The sequence below is a fragment of the Periplaneta americana genome, chromosome 4 (assembly GCF_040183065.1).
Source record: "Periplaneta americana isolate PAMFEO1 chromosome 4, P.americana_PAMFEO1_priV1, whole genome shotgun sequence".
Taxonomy (NCBI): domain Eukaryota; kingdom Metazoa; phylum Arthropoda; class Insecta; order Blattodea; family Blattidae; genus Periplaneta; species Periplaneta americana.
The window spans coordinates 19,352,431-19,380,093 of record NC_091120.1 but is presented as its reverse complement, the minus strand read 5'-3'; the positions used below and the strand labels follow the sequence as shown (position 1 = coordinate 19,380,093).

General features: G+C 33.7%; 1 protein-coding gene across 1 annotated transcript in view; it reads left to right on the top strand.

Moving 5' to 3' along the window:
* The first annotated feature begins 5,801 nt into the window (after nt 1-5,801).
* The window catches only part of LOC138698780 (trypsin-like), a 41,450-nt gene continuing 19,588 nt past the window's right edge, over nt 5,802-27,663 (top strand). Inside the window, exons 1-4 of the mRNA XM_069825004.1 lie at nt 5,802-5,837; nt 18,030-18,124; nt 22,283-22,451; nt 24,483-24,590. Of these exons, the coding sequence (XP_069681105.1) occupies nt 5,802-5,837; nt 18,030-18,124; nt 22,283-22,451; nt 24,483-24,590 (408 nt within the window). The remainder of the gene's footprint in view (nt 5,838-18,029; nt 18,125-22,282; nt 22,452-24,482; nt 24,591-27,663) is intronic.

Genomic DNA, 27,663 nt, shown 5'->3' with positions numbered 1-27,663 from the left:
TAAATAAATAAATAAATAAGTAAATAAATAAATATACATATATATATAAAAATAAATAAATAAGTAAATAAGTAACTACATAAATGAAAAATAAGTAAATAAGTAAGTAAATAAATAAATAAGTAAATAAATAAATAAGTAAATAAATAAATAAATAAATAAATCTGGGGATCTGGCAGGCAAACGGTTAGTCCTGCGCTGACATGTCTAGCGCTACATACACTATGGCGCGTTTCGAAAATCTGCTGTAACTCCTTAATTATGAATGTCACCACATTATTGTATTTACATTTTTTGTTACAAATAACACCAGGAATCACTTCCATAAACCGGGGCAAACCTCGTGACACACCCTGTATTTTGCTCTTCGACTCGCAGTTGTTTTTAAAATGCTTTCAGTATCTTCAGTAATTACACAGAATGAGCCATAAGCATAGAAACTTGAAGCATATAGCTGCTACGAGTTATGACAAGTTTGTTGTAGAGTATTTTAAACTAGCTTCTATTACTTCCAGCACCTTCATAACAACCGTTCTTGACAGTTTTTGTTTCGATAATTTTTTTTTTGTTTCGTGAAGTAACGTAATCGTTTGTCCTTGCCATAATTATTTTTCTTCATAATTTAAATATCCTTGAAATTGTAACTGTACTCCGAAAACATCATGTCTAGTCGCCATCTTAACAAAGCAACAATTCATTAGATGTTTAATAATTTAATGAATCCGGAAGAAGGCGCATAGCGGGGAAAAGATCGCACTTTGTTTTAAATCTGCACTACTTGGTAGGAAACCTCTGAACTCCTCACTCTTTCATACCCTTAATTAGTGTCTCGTTAACAACTTGTGCACCTGAAACAATCAAAGTTGTGCTCTATTTCGAACAGACGGATGTTCTTTTTATAGCGCAGTGTTTTTGACCACGTGCGCTCTCTCATGTCACATGAAAATGCATTCCCCTGTATTGGAAGGAATGGTGAACGGGAGAAGAGTTCTGGACAGAAAAAGATATCAGATGATAGACGACATTAAGATATATGGATCATATGGGGAGACAAAGAGGAGGGCAGAAAATAGGAAAGACTGGATAATGCTGGATTTGCAGTGAATGGCCTGCCCTTGGACAGAACACTATGAATGAATGAATTGTAATATTAATTTCTGCAGAATTTTTCTTGTTGTGTTACTTTATTTTTATATAAGCATTATAATATTTTCTCCATTTGTATTAGAGATTTAATTCAACCATTGTGTCGCTGCAATTTAGATTATAGCATTAGAGAAAAAATGAATACTGTAACTTTTGAAACAGAAAAAAATGTAATCCGAAAACGTAATAAAATGTTCCAAGATTATATTATTAAAAATCTTGTAATGTTTAAAAAAAATATCACGAGACAAAATGTTCAAGCAAAAATCAATAAGTTGAGCTTAATAAGATATTTTCAGTAGTGCGGTCTTTTTGACCGTATGTCTCTCTTCATGTTATATTGCGTATGAGCCTTCTCCCGGTTAAATTAGCATGTGTAGTTGACATTTGTTAATTCTAACAGAAGTCGATGAACCGCTTCTTTCGTTAAAATATATTTTTAAATGACTTGAATGGATATTAATTTTAAGCTTCAACAGACTTTGATGAAATCGACATTTAGTCACAAGTTGGCCACATCTAAGTGAGGATCACATAAAAAAGTAGTTCCTAAAAGTCTAATTTGGCTGTCTCTTCAGTGTTGTCAAGTAATAACAGATATCACCAAAGAGGATAAAATCACAATGCTACATACTGAAATAATAATAATAATAATAATAATAATAATAATAATAATAATAATAATAATAATAATAATAATAATGATAATAATAATAATAACAATAGTAATATATTATTATTAACTTTAACAATGTCTAGCTTATATTTACCACAGCTAATATTTATGTTGGAAGGTGTCTCCTAAATGATTCAATAATTTATTAAATAATATATTTTCCTCCTGGACGTTTCGCATATTATGTTAGTAATTAGGACTACTACGATCTAATATTAAAATGTATTTTGTCTGAAATGAAATGTATTGCTTTGACTAAAGAGTTTACGATTCATGAGACCTAACCTAAAAACATATTTCCTTCCTTTCATTTTCATCAGTTTCTTATTCTGTAAACCGAAATTATTGCTGTCAACATAACAGTTAGAAAATAACTACCAGCTGTAGTATTTGTCAATGCTCGAAATTCGAAACAAGTTGGTAAAAGAAAATTCAATCTGAGAGCTAGAAAATCACTATAATTTACTAGCAAAAGTAGTAATAGGGGAAAAATGGCTAGGTTTCACCTTTAGGGTATTAAGTAAGCTGATCCTGACTATATATACGCTCATATATGAAAATAAATGAAAATATCAACTACATGAAAATGATATATACACTTTTGTTTTATAAAGTTGTAGCATTTACGAAATAATTTTTTCTGCCTTTATACAGAAGGAGGTAGTGAAGGAGGTACTCCTTCACTAGCAACAAAATACACTGCAAAAACATTTTTAATTTTAATTGTTATGTTCTGTTTTAAGGATTTCTAGATGGGACGAACCTTTCAACGAGAAGTATGACTGACAATATGAAAGAGACTTCCGTTTTAGAAAGATTTATGAAAATGGAAATGGGAAATAAGCTGAAAGAAGATTTTGCGTTTTTCGTAAGTGTGAAGTTATGATTCTAACCTTCCATTTCAGTAGCTTCTGCTCTTATACTCGGGGTCTCAATGAAATGAAATTTGTTCGTTCCTTTTAGAAAATGTTGACGAGAAATATTATCAAACAATATTGCCAACTCTTTTCTTGAAAATCTGCTATAAAACAATGTAGAAGTCAATAAATTGATACATTATGAATGTAAAAATAAAGTATTTTGCCTTTGTGACTGTTAAAAAACCGCTGAAACTTTCTATCAACAATACAGATTTTATAACTAAGCACAGAAATACATTTAACCCAACACCAGTCTCAACAATAGTACACAGGCCTTCGGATTTCACCCAAAAGATTAACTCGTGATATGGCCAAAGATGTTAAAGCGAGTTAAATAACAGCGAGAAAAAAAAGAAACAGCTCAGTTGGCAACATTGGTAACAAAACTGAATCGATGTCAACTGTTTACCCATTTCAGCAAGCATTTTTCTTGACACAGACTAGCAAGGGGGGTAACAGAATCAACCCACATGAATAATGTGAATTACATCTTAAAGTAGATTAATTTTTTTTATGTTATTCTTAATTAAAATTTTTAGTAGACATATAATGTACAAATACATGAAATTTCAAAAATAAGTATTGAGAAAAATGGCAATAATATTGAAAAATCATCAGTGGGGATTTCTCTTATATTTTCCATTGCTTAAATAATAAATTTCTAAATTTATAGACATCAGCTCAAAGAATTTGAGTGACCACAAGGGTCCTGAATACAACAAACATGTACAATATAATGTGATGTGATATATTAAAGAAAAAAGACAGTTAATTGGTGAAGGCAAATATAAGTTGATTAATTGAAATAGAGATGATGATGTAATATTTGAAGAGAATCCTTGATTATATTTATAAGAATAGACATTACATAATCAAAAGGAATGTGAAGTTCCTTAAGATAATTCCAAGTGAATTTTGTGATTGAACCTCTACTGCCAAACAGCAAACCAATGACGGACCATTGTTTAAGAGGGACGTTGTACTTTTGAGAAAGATACGGCAGACAAGGTTCATATATGGACTTCTTCTCAATATCAATCTCGGTGGCCTGATTTAGGTTTCTTTCGAAACGGATAGTAGGGTCAAGAACAAGAGCCCGTTTTAAGCGTCCATTGATAGCAATAATGTCTGCCCGTCTAAAAGAACCATCTCATGATACACAATGTACTTCCTCATGAATCTCCCAATTTAAAGTTTTTAAGGATATCGCCAAAGCATGTCGTATACGATGATGTCTAGCATTGATCAGCAGTTCGCCTTTAGGGCATTGTCCAAGCACGTGTCCAAGTGTTTCTTATATCTTCGCTCATTGAAGAGGGCAATAGAATACAAATTAAAATAAAGAAAAACTCGGTTATGCGTTTTGTAATTAAGTGCATGGTTAATTGGAAAATTAGGCTGAAAGTCTGCGTGGTTTGGCAACATTGCATCGCCGACTCACTATAAACACACACATGCACTCGGTCTGAATAGAAGCGTTCTGTTCCTTAGTCATTGCTGTAGGGTTTCCAGACTTTTTAATGACAGGAAATAACGACACGTGTTGATCTTTCTATTTCGTTTGCTAGAAAACCGTCCATTTTATTTAATTACTGGAAAGGGATTGAAATGTTCCATATCATAATTTTTGCTGTACTCTATTCAACGACGAAGTTGTTAAGATTTTCAATTACATTACGCCTTCCCTGTATGTATTCTTCATGGGTTTTATAACATCAATTCCGGAATGGCAATTTATGTAGTATGAAATTTTTATTTGCTGCTTTTTGAAAACATTACAATTTTCAGGGAAGGATACAATACTACCCAGTAGATCACAAGTCAAGTCGTCTTAACCTATGCTTTTCCCCTGATTTTCGCCAATCGATAACTGAGTGAGAACGCCTTCTGCAATCAGATATATAATACAGAGGTTAATTGAAAATGAATTGTTGACGTAGGAGATTTAAATTAAACACCCAGCTGCTCGTAACATTCATCGCACCCTATCATAGCAGGTCATCAATCTATCAGAGAAATAGTTACAGTAATGTATACGTAACCGAAGGCTTCTAGAGCACTGTCAGAACCACGCGTTCAAACAGAAGCGTGCAATGATGTTACATTTCCATCAATAATTTAATACTTCATATAACATATAAGTTAAAAATTAAATATAACGTGTAATACAGGGCGTCTATATAAAAGTCTGACACATTTTAGTAATTTTTTAGTAATTTTAGTACTTTATTTAAGCTGGTAGAGATAAGACCATCAGGCCTTCTCTTCCCCTCTACCAAGGGATTACAACTACAATATTAAGAATACAATTACAATTATAATTACAATTAATATTAGATTTACAAATACAATAAAAATCGAAGTACTAAAAGATTAACTGATTAATAATAGCTAGACAGTTTATTGTAAAAGTTAAGAAGAGAGAAAAAAATTTATTAATTAAATAAAAAGTAAACCTATTCTACGCAGTAAGAAAATACTTAATAAGTTTGCTTTTGAAGGCTACTAAATTCCGACAGTCTCTGATGTCACTGGGTAGGGTATTCCACAAGCGCGAGAGCGAGATTGTGTATGATGATGAATATGATGATGTCTTATGTGTTGGTATGGCTAGTATGCGGCTATTTTGCGTGAGAGTGAAGAGATTATGATATGATGACAGGTAACTGAAACAGGAGGCAAGGTAGGTAGGTGTAGAAGTCTGAAGGACTTGTAAAAGGAGAACAAGAGAATGAAAATTTCTACGTTCGTCAAGCCGTAGCCAGTTTAGAGTTTGGAAGGATGGGGTAATGTGGTCAGCGCGATGGACATAGCAGACGAAGCGAACACAAGAATTATGAACACGTTGTAGTCTTTGCGACTGGTTGACATTGAGGTCAGTCAGTAGAAAATCACAATAATCGAAGTGGGGCATTCCTAGTGTTTCCATTAGTCTGTAATAAAACAGAAAGTAATAAAGACACAAAGAAACGGGTTACATTGATTGGTAGACATACCTGAAAAGTTTTATATCCTTTCTTATTACACCTGTACATGTGTCCAGTTTGTCGTACACGAGAATGTCAAAACGATATCAAATTTGTTGCCAGGTTCAGGTAAGTAGTAGCTATCACGTTTCTTATTCTGGCTTTCAGTTGATCAATGTATCTCACTTGTGTCTGATAAACAATAAGTTTCAGATATACCCAGAGAAAAAATTCAATGGGGTTGTGTCGGGTGACCTCGGAGGCCAAGGATCTGGACCACCTCGTCCAAATAAATGGTTGATGTGATTGTCTTTTCCACGAAAAATAAGGACCAATGACGCTTCAAAATAACTCCCTTTAAGTAGGCTCTCTCTAGCAAATACTCTCTATTGCTTTCTAGTGATGTTACTTCGTGTATTTTTCATGAATTTCTTGAAGTAGTAGTTTGTTTCCCGGCACCACTAGATGGCAATAGCAGGTTAATTGATCCCACTTACTTATTACTCTCTTCCACCACTAGATACCAGTAGTAGTTTAATTGTTTCCCCCCTCATTTATTTATTTTCTATTGTTTCATCATTTCACTATTTCCACTGTTAATTATTAGCGCCTATTATTCCTTGTCGTTGGTGTTATTGTCAATTACAAAAGATTTTTTTTCGAAAACCGCCTTTCTGAGAACAAAATGTTATTAGACTTTCTTGTTTGTCATAATTTGAGATATCATATCCCAGAAGGATTGTAAAAGGTTACCTTCCACCCTGTATAATGTTAAAAGTAATCTAAATAAATGTAGTGTCAAACAGTAATTATGTTGCCATTACTTGTCGAATACTCTAGTATTTAAGGCAAAACATCGCTGTGTTGGGGAAGCAAAGGGGTTTTGGTTTTACAAAACGTTGGAATACGACGCTACGGCGGGGAACATTTATTAGATATGCTGTAAAAAAGAAAGGTCTACACTTCTGTCTCCACCCCTGCTCACCATCATATTGTGCTGCAGCTAATGTACATATATGTGAAATCCATCACTGATGTTATCACTGTAAGAGTCAGGTTCACGGATTTCCCTTGCTGTGAACATATCGATCTCCTCTTTGTTATGAATGGGTCACCGTGGAACATGTGGGGAATCTGTGTACCCCACATTAAGCTCTTTAATCTTACATAATAGTCGTCTATATTTCAACTGAAACAAATTGGCCTTTCCATGACTTAAAGACCAACATTAATAATTTATCTTAGAAAATGATATACGGAATTCGTTCTTGTGAACTACATACAAAAGTAAGACAAGTTGAATTACGTTATATTGTGCATGTTGCCAAATGCCTTTACAGTTGAGAATGCAATATAAAGTGAAGGACGCTTACACACGCGAAATAATACAAGAACTGAAATATCAAAGCTACAAAGAATGACACAAAGAAATATATTATTGTACTAATTTTCCTAACCCTTAAATTGACAAAGTATCCTATAAGATACAATAGGTTAATAGGCTATAATCTATATATATATATAATTTGAACGTAATGAAAATTACGGGAAAACGGCTGAACGGATTTTAATAAATGACCCCTCATTTTGAAGCTTGGAAACCCAAAGTTTTTCGGAAAAATAGTAGTTTTCAGTGAAATGTCAATTTTCCTACATCATTTTCCTTTTTTCCAAAATCCATCTTTCGTCAGTTTTGAGAACTAATTAATTACATTCACGGCGGACTTGATGTTCGCTTCCTTAAGCGAAGCGAGCATCAAGTCGGCCGTGTTGCATTTTAGAATAAAACAAAATACACACTACAATAAACAATAGGCTGTTACACGAAGGCCATGACCTACAGGATTGCTGACATAGAGTTCAGACGGCTCAGATTCTTTCCCATCATAATGCCAATATGTCGATCTTCATTTGTGCAATTTTTTGATAACGCATAAAAAATAATTTACAGGTCTGATTCTCTGGTCTGTAGTTTTCCGAGTACAGCTGTGTATTGGATATTAAGAACTACAAAACTTAAGAATGTTTGATGACATTATTACCATTAAACATGAAATATTATTATAGTTAATGCAACACACAATGCTATACTGATATATGAAAGTGAAACGTTTTGGGGCTTTATGTAAGTAGACGCAGAGAAGGAATATTTTATATTAGATCTTCATTTATATAATTTACTGAGTAACGGCTATAGGCCTATATAAACTTATGTTACTGAAAACTATGAAACTTACGTAGGGGAGAGTCGGGTAGTATCGGACATCGGGTAATATCGGACAGTGAGTTTCTTTCATCTGCCACACGATGATAGTACTTGATTGACATGTTTACGTTTCTGTAATGTCGCATAGAGAAACGTAACCATGTCATTCAGGTACTACCATATGGTTGTAGATGAAAAAAACGCACTGTCCGATACTACCCGACTCTCCCCTAAGGTAACAATATTGTTATTAAAAATGAAATAATTTTACAATTATTAATCAAGTGGCGTGGGTCCTTTTCATATATGTAATGGCAGTGTGATATAGATATTTACATGTCTGATTCTCTAACTTTCCTTGGTAGTAATTGAGTCATGCTTTCTATTTTAGCTGCGTCTTTAAACTACATCAAAATTAATTTCATATTTCTTCGGTTTAATTGATTAGATTTGTGATCGCTGCCAAGCATATTTTGTTGTAGGGAAAATAACATGCCATTTCACTTCTTGCTACCGTGATGAGTAAGTTTATTTCCCGCAACCAGCAAAAAATGAAACACTGAAACTGCTAACGATTTACGATGGACAATTTTATTTAGGGTGCATATAAGATTCTACAACTCTGACATATCATTCGCCTCATTTTCCACATCTCAGCAATAAATTCCTCACAATAGTCTATATTACAGAAAATATACGAAATAACATTCATTGTTACACAAATTAATCCAGCAGTATTTGATAGATCAGTATTGTCTGGAAGAAGCGCAAAAAATTACAATTCATAAGAAAAGACCAAAAGGTATTACTTATTGATAAAATAAGAGGCCTACAAGATTTTGTAGTCTCTTGATCACCTCAGCAAGATCTCTTAGTGGGAAAAAGTGATTCTGCCCTCTACATTTCAGGGTAGTTCACGAAACATGCAGCAGCTATACCAAGATGCTAAGTCTTTTGTTCAAAGCATGACAAACCTTACATTTTCTTAACTTTCACATACAATCCGCAATGATCCGAAATAGCTACTGCATTACTCCCACATGAAAAACCCACTGATCATCCTGACATTGTTACTAGCGATTTCGCATTGAAACTCAAGAACTGAAGACGGATAGGTTCAAGGAAAAGTGTTTGGTAAAAAAAAAAAAACATTCAGAGGGAGTATGTTTCACTATTATTGAAGCAAATAATTATCAAAATGTCTGGTATTCTTCATTGAAAATAAATCTGAACAATTTTTATTTGAACTTTTCATGGACTTAGTTTACAGCAATTGCTGCACAAGCCACTAGTTTTAATAGAACAATAGAAAAAAATTGGTAGGAAAATTAAAATTTCACAATACTATAATACTGTACAACATATACAAATATGGACATTGCGATAGTTGTTTTCTTTACGGTCCGACAAGATTTAATAAACTAGTGTGAGAAATGAAGCTTTGCCAAGTTAAGGGCTGAACTTCGCTTCAACAAACAATTTGCACCATCCATTCGTTCCTCAATCCATTCATTCGCACTTGTTTTCCTGCATATTATCCTTTCAATTCGTTTTTGCGTTACTAATTAGTTTCTTTACTTCCTTTCTTCCCTATCTTCATTTTATTTTTCTTACGAGCATTACCTCAGACTGTTCATATATTTACTCATTCCTTCACTTTTTTCTTTCTCCGTTTTTTTGGTCATTACACCGAATTTTGAAAAAAAAATGAAATTTTGGTTTTTATCGTTTTTTGGTAGTTTAATATGTGTAAAATGATAATATGATTTTATTTCTTCTAATTGTCAGCTTTTAACTCTATCTTCAGCAAAAATATTGTAGTAGGCTTAATTCTTAATGGAAAAAACGTTATAAAAAATGTTTTCTTGCCAACGGTTCAGTGGAATTTAAATTTTTTTTTTAGCCGGTTGTATACATAAAAGTATGTTACATAAGCCCTATTTTTTCTACAGTTGTATCTTTTATCACTTTTGAGTAAAGTGCTCCCAAAATTGAGGAATCTAACACTGCAAGCTATGAAAACTTTGACACCATTTTTCTGCACTTTCTTATTTTATGTCATTGGTACACTTTCCTCAGAAAGTATTGTACCCGGAAAGCTGAAATTAATATACAATATCAATGTGATGGCATTTTACACAGTAGGTTAAAATAGTAGGCCTACATTATGCAACGAGCCTATAATGAAGGTAATTAAGAAGTGAGTATGGATATTTATGAAACGAGCGCAAGCGAGTTTCATAATTTTCATACGAGCTTCTTAATTACCATTATAGGCGAGTTTCATACGACTTTTTATGCTCGACCATATTTCTAACTTGATATTATTAATTTTTTAGCAATGTCCCGTATGTTGTGAGATGTGCGCAGACGCGAAAATATTGATTTTTTCCGAGGAACAGATGTCCACATTGACCTTGCTAGGCCATAAGAACCTACAGAGATAACATTGAAATTAAATTAGACATTGAAAAACGAGATGACAAATTGAATTTATTTGAATATTATTTACAATTAACGCTAATTATTATAGTAACAGAATATAACCTTCTGCGACAGTATTGGATTTCCAGCATCCGTGACTTTTCGCTAATTCTCTTTCGATTGCATATCCGAGAATAATCGATACTTGCGGTTTGATAACGGTAGGAAGCTGACCTGTCATTGGCCGAACAGTTGTAACCTGAGTAGTCATTGGTTGAAAGACCTGACCTTTAATGAGTAGGTGTACTTTAATGACATGCATTAAAGGTCTGCTACCAGGTGTATAATTACTACATTTCGGCATGGTCGAGCATAAAAATAAGTTTATTTCAGTCTTGAGCAAAAATAAAAAATAATTTGCAGTGATTCTTAATGCAAAAAGTGTCATCAATGATTTTTTTTTGCCAACTGCTCAGTAAAATTTTAAATTTATTTAACCGATTGTATACTTAAAGGTATGTTACATATGCCCTATTTTTTCTACATTTGTATGTTTTATATCTTCTGAGAAAAGTGTACCCAAAATTGAGGAATTTAACATTATAAGATATGAAGGGTTCAGAGCCATAGTGGGCCAAGCGCCATTTATTAAAAACGGGGAAAGCAAGGGTTAAAGTTAAGTGAATACCATACTTCAATGAAGATTGACATCATTTAGTTTGAATGTGTATACTTTATATTACATGCTATATGTTTCCATTGAATTATGGTAATAACTTCATTTTAACCCTTGTTTCCTACGGTTTTAGTAAATGGCGCTTGGCCCACTATGGTTCTGAACCCTTCATAAAGAAGTACAGACTCCCCTTAACGTGGAGGGCTTTTACGTACCACACGAGAAAATTTGGCAAAGTTTAGAGCATTGTCTTTAATGGGAGTTATATCGATAACATCCACTACGCAGAATTGAATTCTTACGAAACTTGTAAAAGCGTATAAAATAGTAGTATTTGTTAATTTCGCGGCATTATTCATTTGTTAAGTGATTAAAGTAAATAATATTCTAACAATCGTGGTCGCTTCTATCAAAATAAAATCGATATCTCGAATCCTGTTAATACATTACGATTTAAATTACCAGCATTGTGTGCACAAATGTTTTTTGTATGTAACTTTCGTTTTCTATTTATTTCCGCTACAAAAACTGAGAACAAATACTCTTTTGATAACCTCCAATGATATTTAATGCACTCTTATCATGTGAATCTGTGGACTGTATCTGCATGAGGTTCACCAAAGTGAAAAATCAGGGCCATATGCGTTGCTCCACCATCGATTTCTGAACTGTGTGCTGAAGTGACAAATAGCACGGTGATTTTCTATACAGCACACAGCTACACACATCAAAGCAGGTGTATAATCAAAATGAACAAAATTTCAGATACGGAATTCCAGATTAAACACAAATATCTTACTCTCGGGTACCTACATGTCTTAGCAGAAATATTGTTACTGTCAATCAGTAGTATTTGTATTTATTTTGCTAATAATTGGAGATTAAGGGTGTTTGAGAATAAGGTTCTTAGGAAAATATTTGGGGCTAAGAGGGATGAAGTTACAGGAGAATGGAGGAAGTTACACAACGCAGAGCTGCACGCATTGTATTCTTCACCTGACATAATTAGGAACATAAAATCCAGGCGTTTGAGATGGGCAGGACATGTAGCAAGTATGGGCGAATCCAGAAATACATATAGAGTGTTAGTTGGGAGGCCGGAGGGAAAAAGACCTTTGGGGAGGCCGAGACGTAGGTGGGAGGATAATATTAAAATGGATTTGAGGGAGGTGGGGTATGATGATAGAGACTGGATTAATCTTGCTCAGGATAGGGACCAATGGCGGGCTTATGTGAGGGCGGCAATGAACCTCCGGGTTCCTTAAAAGCCAGTAAGTAAGTAAGTAAGTAATAATTGTAACATAATAGTACGTTATGCAACGAGCTTATAATGGTAGTAATTAAGACGCGAGGATGTTTATGAAACGAGCGCAAGCGAGTTTCATAATTTTCATACGAGCGTCTTAATTACCATTATAGGCAAGTTTCATACGACTTTTTATGCTCGACCATATTTCTAACTTGAAATTATTCAGAAGTATTCATGTTATTGTTATGTGAGTGAGTGCAATAGCCTACCTCATAAATTGTGAGATGTGCGCAGACGCGAAAGTATTGATTTTTTCCGAGAAACGAATGTCGACTACCTTGATATAATCTAGAGTGTAAGATAAACATTAACCTTGAAATTGAATTCGACATTGAAAAACGAAATGACAAATTGAATTTATTTGAATATTATTTACAATTAACGCTAATTATTATAGTAACAGAAGATAGCCTTCTGCGAAGGTATTGGATTTCCAGCCTCCGTGACGTTTCGCTAGTTGTCTTTCGATTGCATATCCGATAATATCGATACTTGCTACAATTAGTATTTCTGATTGGTTGAACAGCTGAACTTTAATGAATATTTGTACTTTAATGACATGCATTAAAGGGCTGCTATCAGGTGTATAATTACTACATTTCGGCATGATCGAGCACAAAATATAATATAAACAGATAAAACTTTAGCTCACCCCTGAAAGAGTAGAATTCGAATAAGTAGCCAAATGAGCATTGACTTTGCAGTATAATGGATTTGCTGTAGCAATAAAAAGAAATCTACATTATAATAATAAAGTGCAGTCTAATGTCTGGAAGTAGTGAAGCGTGGAATCTCACTGGTCTCACTACTATATATCTTAATGTCGTCTATCATCTGACATCTTCTTCTGCCGGGAAGTCTTCTCCCGTTCACCATTCCTTCCAGTGCATCCTTCAGTAGGCAGTTTCTTCTCAGCCAGTGACTCAAAAAATTCCTTTTCCTCTTCCTGATCAGTTTCAGCATCATTCTTTCTTCACCCACTCTTTCCAACACACCTTTATTTCTTATTCTCTCTGTCCACTTCACACTCTCCATTCTTCTCGATATCCACATTTCAAATGATTCTAATCGTTTCTCTTCACTTCGTCGCAATGTCTATGTTTCTGCCCCATACAATGCCACACTCCATACAAAGCACTTCACTAATCTCTTATTTAGTTCTTTTTCCAGAGGTCCGCAGAAGATGCTCCTTTTTCTATTAAAAGCTTCCTTGGCCATTGCTATCCTCCTTTTGACTTTCTGGCAGCAGCTCATGTTATTGCTTATAGTACACTCCAAGTATTTGAAGCTGTCGACTTGCTCTACTGCCTCATTTAGAATTCGCAAGTTTACTTTCTTTATTTTTCTTCCGACAACAATGGTCTTCGTCTCATTTGCATTTATCTTCATTCCATACTGCTCACAGCTGTCATTTAGCTCCAGTAGCATATCCCTTAGTATCGTCTCTTCTTCTGCTAATAACGCCATATCATCAGCAAATATTATGCACCTCATTGTTCTTCCTCCTACTTTTACCTCGCCCATATTCTGAAAACAGTTCTTCACCAAATCCTCCAAGTAGATGTTCAACAGGGTAGGTGATAAAGGGTATCCTTGTCGTACTCCTCTCTTTATTTCATTTCCTTCAGACATATCTTCTCCTATCCTGACTTTGATTCGTTGCTTTTTATATAGGTTACTGAACAGCCTCCTGTCTTTCCAATCCACACTTATTTTCCATAAATAAGTAGAAATTCTAAATTGATTGATTGATCTCTGTGACACTAAACTATAATCTCTGCCAAGTAAGTATAACTAGAGCTGGAAGCTATATCTGTGCGGGAAGATGTAAAGCCTTGGTTTTTCTGAACCAACGCATGAGAGGTACAAATCCGGACTACACGAGAGATAGTGAGCGGTTTCTATAGCTACGAGATGCGCAGTAGCAAGAAGGAAGTGACGTCGATAGCCTTAATCAGGGAGCGTCATCTGTTTCTGTTTTTCCATTGTTAGCGTTTTTATTTAGAATTAATCAGGGAGCATCATCTGTTTCCGTTTTTCAATTGTAAGCGTTTTTATTTAGAATTAATCAGGGAGCGTCATCTGTTTCCGTTTTTCCATTGTTAGCATTTTTATTTAGAATTAATCAGGGAGCGTCATCTGTTTCCGTTTTACCATCGTTAGCGTTTTTATTTAGAATTAATCAGGGAGCGTCATCTGTTTCCGTTTTTTCACGTTAGCGTTTTTATTTAGAATTAATCAGGGAGCGTCATCTGTTTCCGTTTTTTCACGTTAGCGTTTTTATTTAGAATTAGTCAGGGAGCGTCATCTGTTTCCGTTTTTTCACGTTAGCGTTTTTATTTAGAATTAATCAGGGAGCGTCATCTGTTTCCGTTTTTCCATCGTTAGCGTTTTTATTTAGAATTAATCAGGGAACGTCATCTGTTTCCGTTTTTCCATCGTTAGCGTTTTTATTTAGAATTAATCAGGGAGCGTCATCTGTTTCCGTTTTTTCATTGTTAGCGTTTTTATTTAGAATTAATCAGGGAGCGTCATCTGTTTCCGTTTTTCCATCGTTAGTGTTTTTATTTAGAATTAATCAGGGAGCGTCATCTGTTTCCGTTTTTTCACGTTAGCGTTTTTATTTAGAATTAATCAGGGAGCGTCATCTGTTTCCGTTTTTTCACGTTAGCGTTTTTATTTAGAATTAGTCAGGGAGCGTCATCTGTTTCCGTTTTTTCACGTTAGCGTTTTTATTTAGAATTAATCAGGGAGCGTCATCTGTTTCCGTTTTTCCATCGTTAGCGTTTTTATTTAGAATTAATCAGGGAGCGTCATCTGTTTCCGTTTTTCCATCGTTAGCGTTTTTATTTAGAATTAATCAGGGAGCGTCATCTGTTTTCGTTTTTCCATCGTTAGCGTTTTTATTTAGAATTAATCAGGGAGCGTCATCTGTTTCCGTTTTTCCATCGTTAGCGTTTTTATTTAGAATTAATCAGGGAGCGTCATCTGTTTCCGTTTTTCCATCGTTAGCGTTTTTATTTAGAATTAATCAGGGAGCGTCATCTGTTTCCGTTTTTTCACGTTAGCGTTTTTATTTAGAATTAATCAGGGAGCGTCATCTGTTTCCGTTTTTTCACGTTAGCGTTTTTATTTAGAATTAATCAGGGAGCGTCATCTGTTTCCGTTTTTTCACGTTAGCGTTTTTATTTAGAATTAATCAGGGAGCGTCATCTGTTTCCGTTTTTTCACGTTAGCGTTTTTATTTAGAATTAATCAGGGAGCGTCATCTGTTTCCGTTTTTTCACGTTAGCGTTTTTATTTAGAATTAATCAGGGAGCGTCATCTGTTTCCGTTTTTCCATCGTTAGCGTTTTTATTTAGAATTAATCAGGGAGCGTCATCTGTTTCCGTTTTTCCATCGTTAGCGTTTTTATTTAGAATTAATCAGGGAGCGTCATCTGTTTCCGTTTTTCCGTCGTTAGCGTTTTTATTTAGAATTAATCAGGGAGCGTCATCTGTTTCCGTTTTTCCATCGTTAGCGTTTTTATTTAGAATTAATCAGGGAGCGTCATCTGTTTCCGTTTTTTCACGTTAGCGTTTTTATTTAGAATTAATCAGGGAGCGTCATCTGTTTCCGTTTTTCCATCGTTAGCGTTTTTATTTAGAATTAATCAGGGAGCGTCATCTGTTTCCGTTTTTTCCATCGTTAGCGTTTTTATTTAGAATTAATCAGGGAGCGTCATCTGTTTCCGTTTTTTCACGTTAGCATTTTTATTTAGAATTAATCAGGGAGCGTCATCTGTTTCCGTTTTTCCATCGTTAGCGTTTTTATTTAGAATTAATCAGGGAGCGTCATCTGTTTCCGTTTTTTCACGTTAGCGTTTTTATTTAGAATTAATCAGGGAGCGTCATCTGTTTCCGTTTTTCCATCGTTAGCGTTTTTATTTAGAATTAATCAGGGAGCGTCATCTGTTTCCGTTTTTCCATCGTTAGCGTTTTTATTTAGAATTAATCAGGGAGCGTCATCTGTTTCCGTTTTTCCATCGTTAGCGTTTTTATTTAGAATTAATCAGGGAGCGTCATCTGTTTCCGTTTTTCCATCGTTAGCGTTTTTATTTAGAATTTTCTGCATTTTATGCTGAAGTGGTGTTCTCACGAGTATTAAATCTTTAAAGGAAGATCGTTTACTTGTGATATGAGTATTACACCAGTTTCTCGAAATTGAATCTCACAGTGACACTTGCAACAATACTGATCTGCTACCACTGTTGCAAGACTTCAGATGACAGCTACAACTTATTGGATCGGGCTGCACATGGTAGAGAATGGGACACTAGAATTTTTCTTAATGGCAATGCATTTATTATTTTTCTCGATCACCTAAGAAATCGGCGAATGGAAGTCAAGTAAACTCGGACGACTTTGACTGATGTTTTATGGCGAATAATAGGTTGCAACGTTTGCAAACATATTTACCATATTATTACTCTCGCGTGAACATTGAATGTTCATCTGCATTGATATGTCTTCCCACATCTCTAACATAACGCTTGTACTTGTGAATGGGTAGTAAGAATAAAGCTTAAGTACTTTATCAAGGTTTATACTTTTGAGTATGAGCACTTCCTGTGATTATATACTCGTAACGACTGGAACATACTCATATTCGTAGGAATAAAGACATTCTACCTAACGCGGATATATACTCATCTCTACAGCCTTCTTGATCATTTAAAAGTTAGTATGTACTCGTGTTACCTATCCTCTTTGACCACATTGCACTGTGATGCTCAGTTTTTTTTTTATATAGACTTTCACATGCTATCCGCATGCTGTAGTGGTTTGTGTTTTGGTTTTTATAAATAAATAAATAAATAAGTAAATAAACAAATAAGTAAATAAATAAACAAATTAATTAATTTAATTTAATTAACAAATAAGTAAGTCAGTAAATAAATAAACATGAAAGAGAGAGAGAATAAGATAAGTGACGTTAATAAACAGGAAACAAGAAAATAGTATTGGGAAATCGTCATTACGGAATGTTGGATAGAGGTTACAATCCATTTCTAGAATTCCAGTTATGCTAATTCTATTTTTTTATTATAGAGAGTTACATATATATAAAATTTAAAGTTACAAGTAATTGCATTTTGCAATTCAAATTTTACAAAATAAACTGTAATTGTTAATTATATTTAACAATACAATCTAACCTTATAATTTGATAGCCATTCACATTTTTATAGGTTATGTTTTTTATGAATAACAAATACGTGTTTAACCTTTTTCACATTCACTTTTGTGAAGCGTTAAAGGCTTCTGAAGTTCACGTATTTTCTATATTTTTCCATGAGGTACTTCATCGTTCATAAATTCTGCCTTTTTTTTATTTAACTTTAAACTGAACACAAATCAACAAATATTCAGAATTGAGCCTGCTACAAACCATACTCAGAATAACATGAGAACGAACTTATAAATATGAGAATATACTAGCTTTTATTCTTATCAAGCATGAGTATATATTCTGTACAAGATGGACACTTGAGTATATTCTACTATGCTTCCATGTTATGAGTATGTAATCAAAAATGAGTAGGTACTCAAATGTTTTTATTCTTACTAACAAGAGTATATCCTACTAAAAAAAGTCCGGTATATATTATATACTCATGTTTATTCTTACCACGGAATAACTGCAGATCGCGTATTTTGCCAACAGGTGGCGGTGTTCGTGACGTGTGAGAACAGCGCTCTGTGTGGCGCTTGTATCATCAGTCCGAAGCACGTCATCGCTTCCGCACATTGTATAAACAGGTGAGAATATCGACTGAACGTATCTGTATGCAACTCTTTTGGAAATTAGTGTAGAGTATTTCATTGCTCAATTTCAGATTTTCTATGGCATTTTGAAGTAAACATGGTTAAAAATAAATGTAAATTCTGAGAACCGACATGAATTTCTGGGCTTTTTATAGTCGTTATTTACGTTACACGGGTCAAAAGTAAAGTTTCACGTATGAGTTGACTTGTTTTCGGTCGAGCCCTCAGGCAAGTCTGAATTTCGAAACAAATATTTTGTTACGTATTTGTATTTCCATATCATTATTTAAATAATATTAAGATGAAGACATTATGCTCAATTAAGCGCCCGTAATTCAAACAGCCGACACCAATCATGAAGGAATCGATACCATGGAATAATCGGTCGATAGATGAATTAATTATGGAGAGATGTAGAAATTGATCTTCCACAAACTATAAGTATTTTAGACAAATCGAAGGAAGCAATTGGGAAAATGATCATTACTTAATCAGTAGGGCTAGGATTTTGATGACCTATAAATCATGAAAAAATGTCCTAAAAACAATGCATTTATGACGCAAAAGTCTTTCAAAAATGCCCTTAAAAATGCCCTAAAAATTGATCTTACATAATTGCCTTAGTAGGAAAAGAGGTTTTATACTACTTAATATTTAGACTAGTAATTAAATTAAATTTTACATAATTTTTTTCTGAGTAGTACACTTTAATTAATTATTTTATCTGATGTAGTTTCCATGTATGATCGTTCACCTCTGCGTCGGCATGTGGACGTGACGTCAGCAATCGGCTGGTCGGTCTTGGCCCTGCATGGGCTGTAGCACCATGGATTTACTTTACTTTCAGTTTCCGTGTAGTCTACCACAAGGTCATTCTTATCTGGAATTAGCAGGTATGAGGAGTCTATATTAAAGGGATGGTTGGACTGATCCATTAAGTGGGGTGTACTACGTTAAAATGGCAATATTTGTGTAGAAAAACTATTAAAATATTATACAAAATAATGAATATTAATGGACAAATTTGTAAAGAAAATATAAAAGGAAATAGGCATTATTTTACATTAATAACGGGGATTTATGGCCAAAATTAAATTAAAATTCCTAAAAAATGACCAAGTAAAACAAAAGATGCTCTTATGAGTTGAAACAGGCAAAAAAAAAAAAAAAAAAAAAAAAACGCCCTAACAAATATGTCTTAAAACACTCAGTTTATAACATAACACATAAATACTAAAGCAGCTATGTTTCTGGCTTACTAGAAAAAAAGATGCAATTTCATAAAAATCCTAGCCCTACTAATCAGAATTATGGTAATATAATATAATTATTTTATGTCATAAAAAGAATATGAACAATTTTGTTCTTGGCAAACAATGAACAACTGATTTCTCTTTCTCTTATTTTCTTTTTTGGTGTTCCCATTCTTCCTCAATTTCTTAATTTCTCTATCTATTATTTTCTTATTTAGTATTTCCTTTCCTTCTCCATTTCTTGATTGTTTACTTCTTTTTCTTTTCACTTTTGCTTGCTTTCCTCATTTCTCTATTTCTACTTTTATTACTGACGAGCTCAGACCAGTGAGTGACAACGTATTCTCTCGATATCAAACTCGTATACGAGCGGAAAGACGATACTTTCAACATCTAATGTAAGGTAGGTTTCTTAATTTTACTCATTTCTGCTTCCGCCGTTGTAGGCAGATTTTACCGGCTGAAGCTCGACCTGGTGCCTGGGAGAGAGATCCGGTGCTACTACAACAATATACGTACGTACACTGACGTTAAAAATTATCTGACCTCACTAATCGATTGTGTTCGATAACTTGTTCGTGTAAGTGTCGCTTCTTTAGTTATTACTTCTATGAATAGATGGCGAAGGTAATAATCACTGTCGCCAATAGTACACAAATATACCCGCATTATAAAATTCAAAATTTCATCCCCCTTTAATCATTGTATAAAAACATTAGATTTAGAGGGAAACCGCTGATAATATCAATTATGAGAATAATTTATAGTTAATCTACATCGACATTTTCCCAAATACTTTATTATCCGTCCCAAAAATAAGGTCACCTATTGAGAAATAGCGGGACTATTTCAAAGTTTGTCAATTTATTATATCTTTGGTTCAGAATTATCCTGGGTAGAAAGTTCGCTTACACGATCATAAAATGTAGTTCAGATACCTGTGAACGTCAGTGTACCTATATTAAGGATACTGTACGTGCAGTCGAGATACTTATATGTTGGTCGTCCAACTAAGGGTACGTACACGTTGGAGCAACGATAAACGTTAAAAGAAACGACCTAACGACGCTTTGGTATTATCGGAGCAACGAGGACGTGGGAAGCGAACATTTTGATTTATCTGTAGTAATGTCACGAGAGGTCTGAGATCTGCCGATAAATCCACGAGCGAAGTGAGTGGATTTATCTGGGAAATCTCAGACCTCGAGTGACATTTATTAGGACTATTTCGTGAATAAAATAAAAATTTAAATAATATATCCCTAAAATTCGATCACAAAATGTTAATAATTGTATATTAACGAATACTTAACCTATTCAGACATTGTGAAGTTTAAATACTCGTAGATGAATATCGATTATTGCAATAAAGAAATTCGATGTTATTATTCAGTAATGCCAATTGCGAAAAGCGAAATACAGGTTTAACATTGTTAATTACATGTACTGCACTTTTCTCTTATTATTATAACAAATACATTTTCATTATCTGCTCAAATCATAATTTAATTTAACAGTAACAGTGGGGACAGCTATATACCAATGCTTATGTATTCACAGCGAGACATGTTGCTACACAGTGAAGCCATCTCTGTATAGATAGGCCTAATTAAAACACGAATTTTATTACGCCATACGAAAGGCACTTTGATCAAAGACATTATTACTATGCAAGGTCTTTGAGTTCGATATGCGATGATGTTACATAAATTTGAACGTCTATTAATTGTTTAATTTCAATACAAATGTTATAGGCTACAATTTTATAGGTTACGTTAGGCCTACCTGTGGAACCAGGACCAATGTCAGCTGTGCCTTGTTTCGACCGTTACATACAATGAGTGCTACACGAAAGCATTTTTATAGCTCGACAAACGCATTCTCGCTATAGTGTGTAACGGAACTAAAGCTGCATCTACTCAGTTCAATATTCCAGTCGCGTATGCGTGCAATCTGTGAAGAATAGAATCAAGTTTAAAAGGTACGTTCAATTAAGATGCATAAAGATTTTGTGTCTACATGGTGCGCCGTTTTGAACGTGGTCTTCACTGCGTAAATATATTAATTAATATTAAATATCAATCTTGCATTCATTGCTTTAAAGTTGAAAGAAAAGTTTAACCGTGTAGTTGCAGCTTAATGTATTCATGATCATCAATTTACGGGGAAACAGTTGGCGACAACGACTAAACAAAAGAACGACCATGCGATAAATTGATAGCGATAAATCTAGCTGCAGAAATTATCGCAAAGTGTGACTGTGATTGGTTGGAATTCAAAATTTCATTACACTTCATTGGTCGAAAATGGAATGACGTCATATAAACGAAATAGTCAGTAGAAGACATTCTATACATTGACTTAATGAAAGAAGAATAATAGAAAATATCAGCTGCTAGGTTCAAGGTTAATATGACTTAAATACATACAAAATTGAACCCATTCTTCATCCCAAAGCTAGTATAAATTCATTGTGATGTGATTGGTTCTTGTGATCACATAACGTATCACGAATAAATACACAACTGATCAATTTACCAATATTCATAATTAATTTAATATGCCGAAATAATAATAAATCTATTAATATTCGGATATATTGATATCCACCGGTCATTATACAGATTAATATTATCTTAATCAGAGATTATATGAACGACAAGAGCGAAGAAAATGGAACTTTTCTTTTCGTCGCTTTTATCGTGTATCTTCGCTTTTATCGTTACTCCAATATGCACACCTCAATGACAATGCATGCTTCAATTCTTTCTGATATAGCATCGCTGCTTCTTTTATCGTTTATCGCGCTAGCGTTATTCATACAGCCACGTGCGTAGGATAATCTCTTGATAAATATTTTCACTTGATTACATAACACCTGTTCTGTGGTGTTCTTCAGGTCCTGCACCTCCACGCCTATAGATCCAGATGTGCTCACTGTCATGGCGGGGGAGAAGGATTTGTTTGAGGAAAGCAATGCTCAGTGGCGCACAGTTGTCAGTGTGAATTTCAGCGAGACGAATCCCACGTCTGCAGGGCTGCCACACTCAGATTTCGCGATGATTAAGGTATAATTTTACTTACTGAAGAATTAAACTTACCATGCGACGTGTGTATAACAAACCTATTTTCATTCTCTTATTATTAAGGAGGCATATACAACTTCAGAAATAATAAAAAGAAAGTTTTAGTTTTTTTTTAATAGACTTTCCTCATTATCATTGTGAAAAAATGTCTACTAACATTTTGAAATAAGAATAACATAAATAATTCATCTACTTTAGGAAGTAATTCGCTTTATTCATGTGGGGTGATTTTGTTACGAACTTTGGTGGTCTGTGGGCTTATCATAAAAATTCCAGGATATTAAATTCAGTGTGTAGCTTAATTAATTTTCTTCATTTGAGTTTGTCTGTTCCAAATTATTTTCTTTTGTGTTATTTATGTCATTATTCATATTGTTTTTATATTGTCATGACCTTTGGTTTAAAGTTTTTTTATTCCTGTGTGTTATGATTATTCTAAAAGCGATATGTTACAAATAATTTATTATTAGCGGACTCTTTTTTTTCTAACATGACCGTTGTAGTAGAGGTGGTGTTCGAATATTTGAATATTAATGAATTTATTTATTTATTTATTTACTTATTTATTTATTTATATATTTATTTATTTATTTATTTACTTGTTTGTTTGTTTGTTTGTTTGTTTCTTTCTTTCTTTCTTTTTATTTATTTATTCATTTATTCATTCATTTATCTATCTATCTATCTATCTATCTATCTATCTATCTATCTATCTATCTATCTATCTATCTATCTATCTATCTATCTATCTATCTATCTATCTATCTATCTATCTATCTATCTATCTATCTATCTATCTATCTATCTATCTATCTATCTATCTATCTATCTATCTATCTATCTATCTATCTATCTATTTATTTATTTATTTAAGTTTTGTTTTATTGGCTTTACAATTTTATTTATTTATTTTTAGAAGTTCTTACAGATTTTTTTGTAATTTGATTTTATTGTGAACAAATCTTTTGAAGCTGTTCATGATTGTATAGACTGTATTCGAATATTTAAATTTCAACAAATAACTGAAATGATTTCCAGTTCATGTTATAGTACGTTGACATTCATAGCTTATAGCTGTGTTGTCCACTATGCCAAAACTATATATCTTTGAGGAGTTTGTCTTGAAATGGAAGTGAGACAAATTTAAATTTACTGTATACCGGTATGTTATCTTATAATGTAACCAGAAACATATCTAAAGTTTTTAAAATTTTAGTTTTCAACAATATGAAACGGGACTTTTGAACCATTCTATATGTTTTAAAATAGGACTATTTTCTTTTCTTTTTTTTACATTTTTACATTTTCTGGAGGTCTGCAGTCAATAGTACATAGATTGTTAAATATTCAACATTCTTAACAAATGTTGGTAAATGATTTTGATGGGGTAATTGTATTACTCCCCTTGGTATTACACTAAGTTGTGAAAAACCTTGGTAGCAGGAGGGTTAAACATCTCTAATACTTTTGGAGTTACGACCTAAAACATGAGACTGTGTGAATTGGTTTGACCATTTAAATAAGGTCAAAACTTATCGTCAGTAAGTTTGTCACTCATTTTTCGTAACTTTCGCTTCCATATTTATTTAGATAAATTCATGAAATTTTGCACGCTCATACTGGAGAACAAACCCTGCTTAGTGCACTGTTTTATGATTTCAAGTTCTTTCTTAATTAATAATTCTTTATGTAAAAATAGTGAACTTAAGTGACATGTAAGTTTACTTGCGTATTAACTTACGCGTACGGTATTCTGCTTCTTGGCTGACGAGTAGCTCAGTTGGTGGAGCAAATTTTCTTGATTGTCAAATTTCTAGAACAGCCCTAAGATTCACTCAGCCTCCTATCAAATTGAGTGCCGGAAATTTTCCAAGGTAAAAGGCAATCAATATGTGGTGCAGACGAAACTACCTCATTCTAGTGTCGAGGTTAAGAAAAGAACGGTCCTCTACCTCCATGCCCCCAAGTGCATGTATAGGGGATATCTAACCTAATATTTTGCTTGTTTGTTAGATAAGTTCGCCGTTTTGGATCAGCAGGAGAGTAAAACCAATTTCAACATCTTTACAAAAGTTCCAAGGTCGTAAAGTTTGTTACCTTATTGGCTGGAAACGAAGCAAGGTAAGACTTAAAATACGTTCTCTCTTGTCTGTTTTGTATAGCGAACAATTTATAGAAGTGAGAGTAGGATTAGTCTGGTGGAGATTAGGTATTTGGACACACAAAAAGTAGAAGAGGTAATGTGGGTAAGGATATTTGTCCCCTATGCGGGTGTTTGGAAAACGCAATACATATACTATTAAAATGCACAGCGACCATTGACATCAGAATTAGCGGAATAGATAATAAATTTTTGAAGATAAACGATAAAATAGCCTTCACAAAACTAAGTGGGGCGTTAAACACTAACAAGCTTAATAATTTAGATAAATTTCTGTTCAGAGTCAAAATTAGATGGAAAACAAGATAAAAGAACTAGTTGAAGAAAGATTATAGGCTAATGTGAGAGAATCCTTCACTTTACAAAAGATATTAGTTAAGGAGTAACCAAATTAGTAACTTGTTAATACTGGGTGTTCAGTTCAAAGTGTGTCATGGCTCGCTGTATGCCGTCATGTGGCTAGCCGATGAGCCTAGAGAATTCAATCTTCCTACACTTCCGCAAAGGTGTATTACATATGTGTCAGAGAAGTTGCCTAGCAAGTACGGCGTTCATTCTGAAGAGTATGTACCAATACGTACGGTAACGCCGGTAGTGGCAGGAATGTGAACTGTTTGGAAATACGTACTGTCGGGATATGGGGAGAGGGTTAAGACGATTACTTACGTATTTGTTGACATTAACTTCGACGGTTAACATGGACACGGAGCATTTGATTTGTGTTGTGGAATGTTACCGTATGCAACCGATGACAACAAATACCCTGCGTACGACTTGCCGGCGCAAAACACAGTTCGAAAGAGGCTATGGTAGCACACAGACCGTACAGACCGCCATCTGTTGCTACGACGTTCAAGTTATACCGTACACGTTCTCAAGTTCAGATTGAAGAACGCCTTAAATAATAGGCAACTTCTCTAACATATAAGCTGAAACTCGCTTCAAATCGGTGACCCAACAACAGTGACGTCATGACACACTTTGAAATGAACACCCAGTAGTTTAGTAAACAACTGAAAAGATGAAATAGAATAATAATAGTAAAACACTTAGGAATGGTAAATATGTATCGACATGTTAACCGTTAGTCCACAGTGTTGGACTGATGGTCTGTAGAAGTCCTCTGCAAGCAGGCATGTATCTAGGAATTTTATTTGAAAGGTGTCCAAAATGTAATACAGAGGTCTCTCGAAAAGTCGTAACAATTGTATTATTTGTCACACTTAAATATACAGTATGTACAAAATTAAGAATAGTAGTTAGGCCACTAATATTATTTTAAAGGAGAGAAGAATGTTCATAAATTTTATATTTGCCATACATATTATAGCAACAATTATTTTTCGATGGTCTTAGTGGATCTCCGGATACCCTGGACATCCCCCTTGGATATGTTCGTGCCTGAAAGAGTTTGTGTACCCCTCCGATGATATTACATTACTTCATAGATCATTTAAAGGTCTTGAGAGAGAGAGAGAGAGAGAGAGAGAGAGAGAGAGAGAGAGGCTTCGTCATACGCAGGACAAGTTGTTAAGCCTTTATTTACGTCCTGAAATGTTATTAGTTCTAATTTTAGTTATTGTGGAATATCTCTTCTTATCTATTTTATACGGTATTCGGCAAAACAAATGACGGGGAGTTATACCTAAACCGAGATTTGTACGTTTCCTTAGCAATGAAATATTTATTTATTGTATACTAGCCGTACCCGTGCGCTCCGCTGCACCCGTTAGAAATAAATATAGCCTAAAGGAATTACATAATTAAAATAGGACGTTTGATCCAGGGAACATTCGTGTTTGATAGAAGGATAAATCGTTTAATATGTTACTTAATTTAAATTTCATCCAAATAATTAAAATGCGATCATTTTGGTCCAGAGACACTCATTTGGTGCAATGACAATTCCTTTAACATGTTTCTTAATTTTTATTGCATGCAACCATAGTTTAATGAAGATTGACACCATTTAGATTTAATGTGTATATTTTATTTTACTTGTTATAGGTTTCCATTGAATTATGGTAATAACTTAATTTTAACCCTTGTTTTCTACGTATTCAGTAAATGGCGCTTGGCCCACTATGGTTCTGAACCCTTCAAATAACTTATATTATATTATATTATATTATATTATATTATATTATATTATATTATATTATATTATATTATATTATATTATATCAGAAGTTACTGTAATAACATTATAGCATTATGTCCATCTAGAGAAGCTACACTTTCCAATGGTGAAATAATAATTAATTATACAAATCGGTTAATTTAGCTTCCGATATTACTTCATACAAACACAGAAACATTATCTGTAGGCTTTCTTTTATAGCTTTCGATTGTTGCTGTCCAAGGCCCCTTATAGACGAAGTCATTTGTTTTTTAATTCATTACACGGCCTTAGATGGCAGTTCTTTTAATTTTAAAACTCATTTATCTCATTAAATATCAGTCCTATCAAAATTTTTCAAGGAATAAAACATATCGGAAATTATCTTTAAAGAAACTTTTATTATGTAACATTTTTCATAAAAATCAATAATAAGCGAGATATTTCCATTTATTTAATTCAGGCCCCCTTATAACCCCCCTTTTAAATAATGTATTTTGAATGCCATGTAGCCTAAAATCTAAGTTACAACGAACTTAATTTATATTCCAATTTTCATCGAATTCCATTCATCCATTATCGTGTGAAAAGGTAACAAACATACAGACAGAAAGATATACAAACAAAGATTTCAAAAAAGCGATTTTCGGTTTCAGGGTGGTTAATTATACATGTTAGGACCAATTATTTTTTGAAAATCGAAAATTACCAGAAAAATTTTGGCTACAGATTTATTATTAGTATAGATAATACCACAGTCTAGTATAAACAATCACGAAGCTTGAGGTGATGAGAATACTAGAAACAATAGACTGTGCCGGTGCTATTTTGCATTGTCTATGATGAGGCGATAGTAGCGATCCTAGTGGTGAGCAACTATCTATGGATGCATATTCCCTACGTATTGAGCTTCG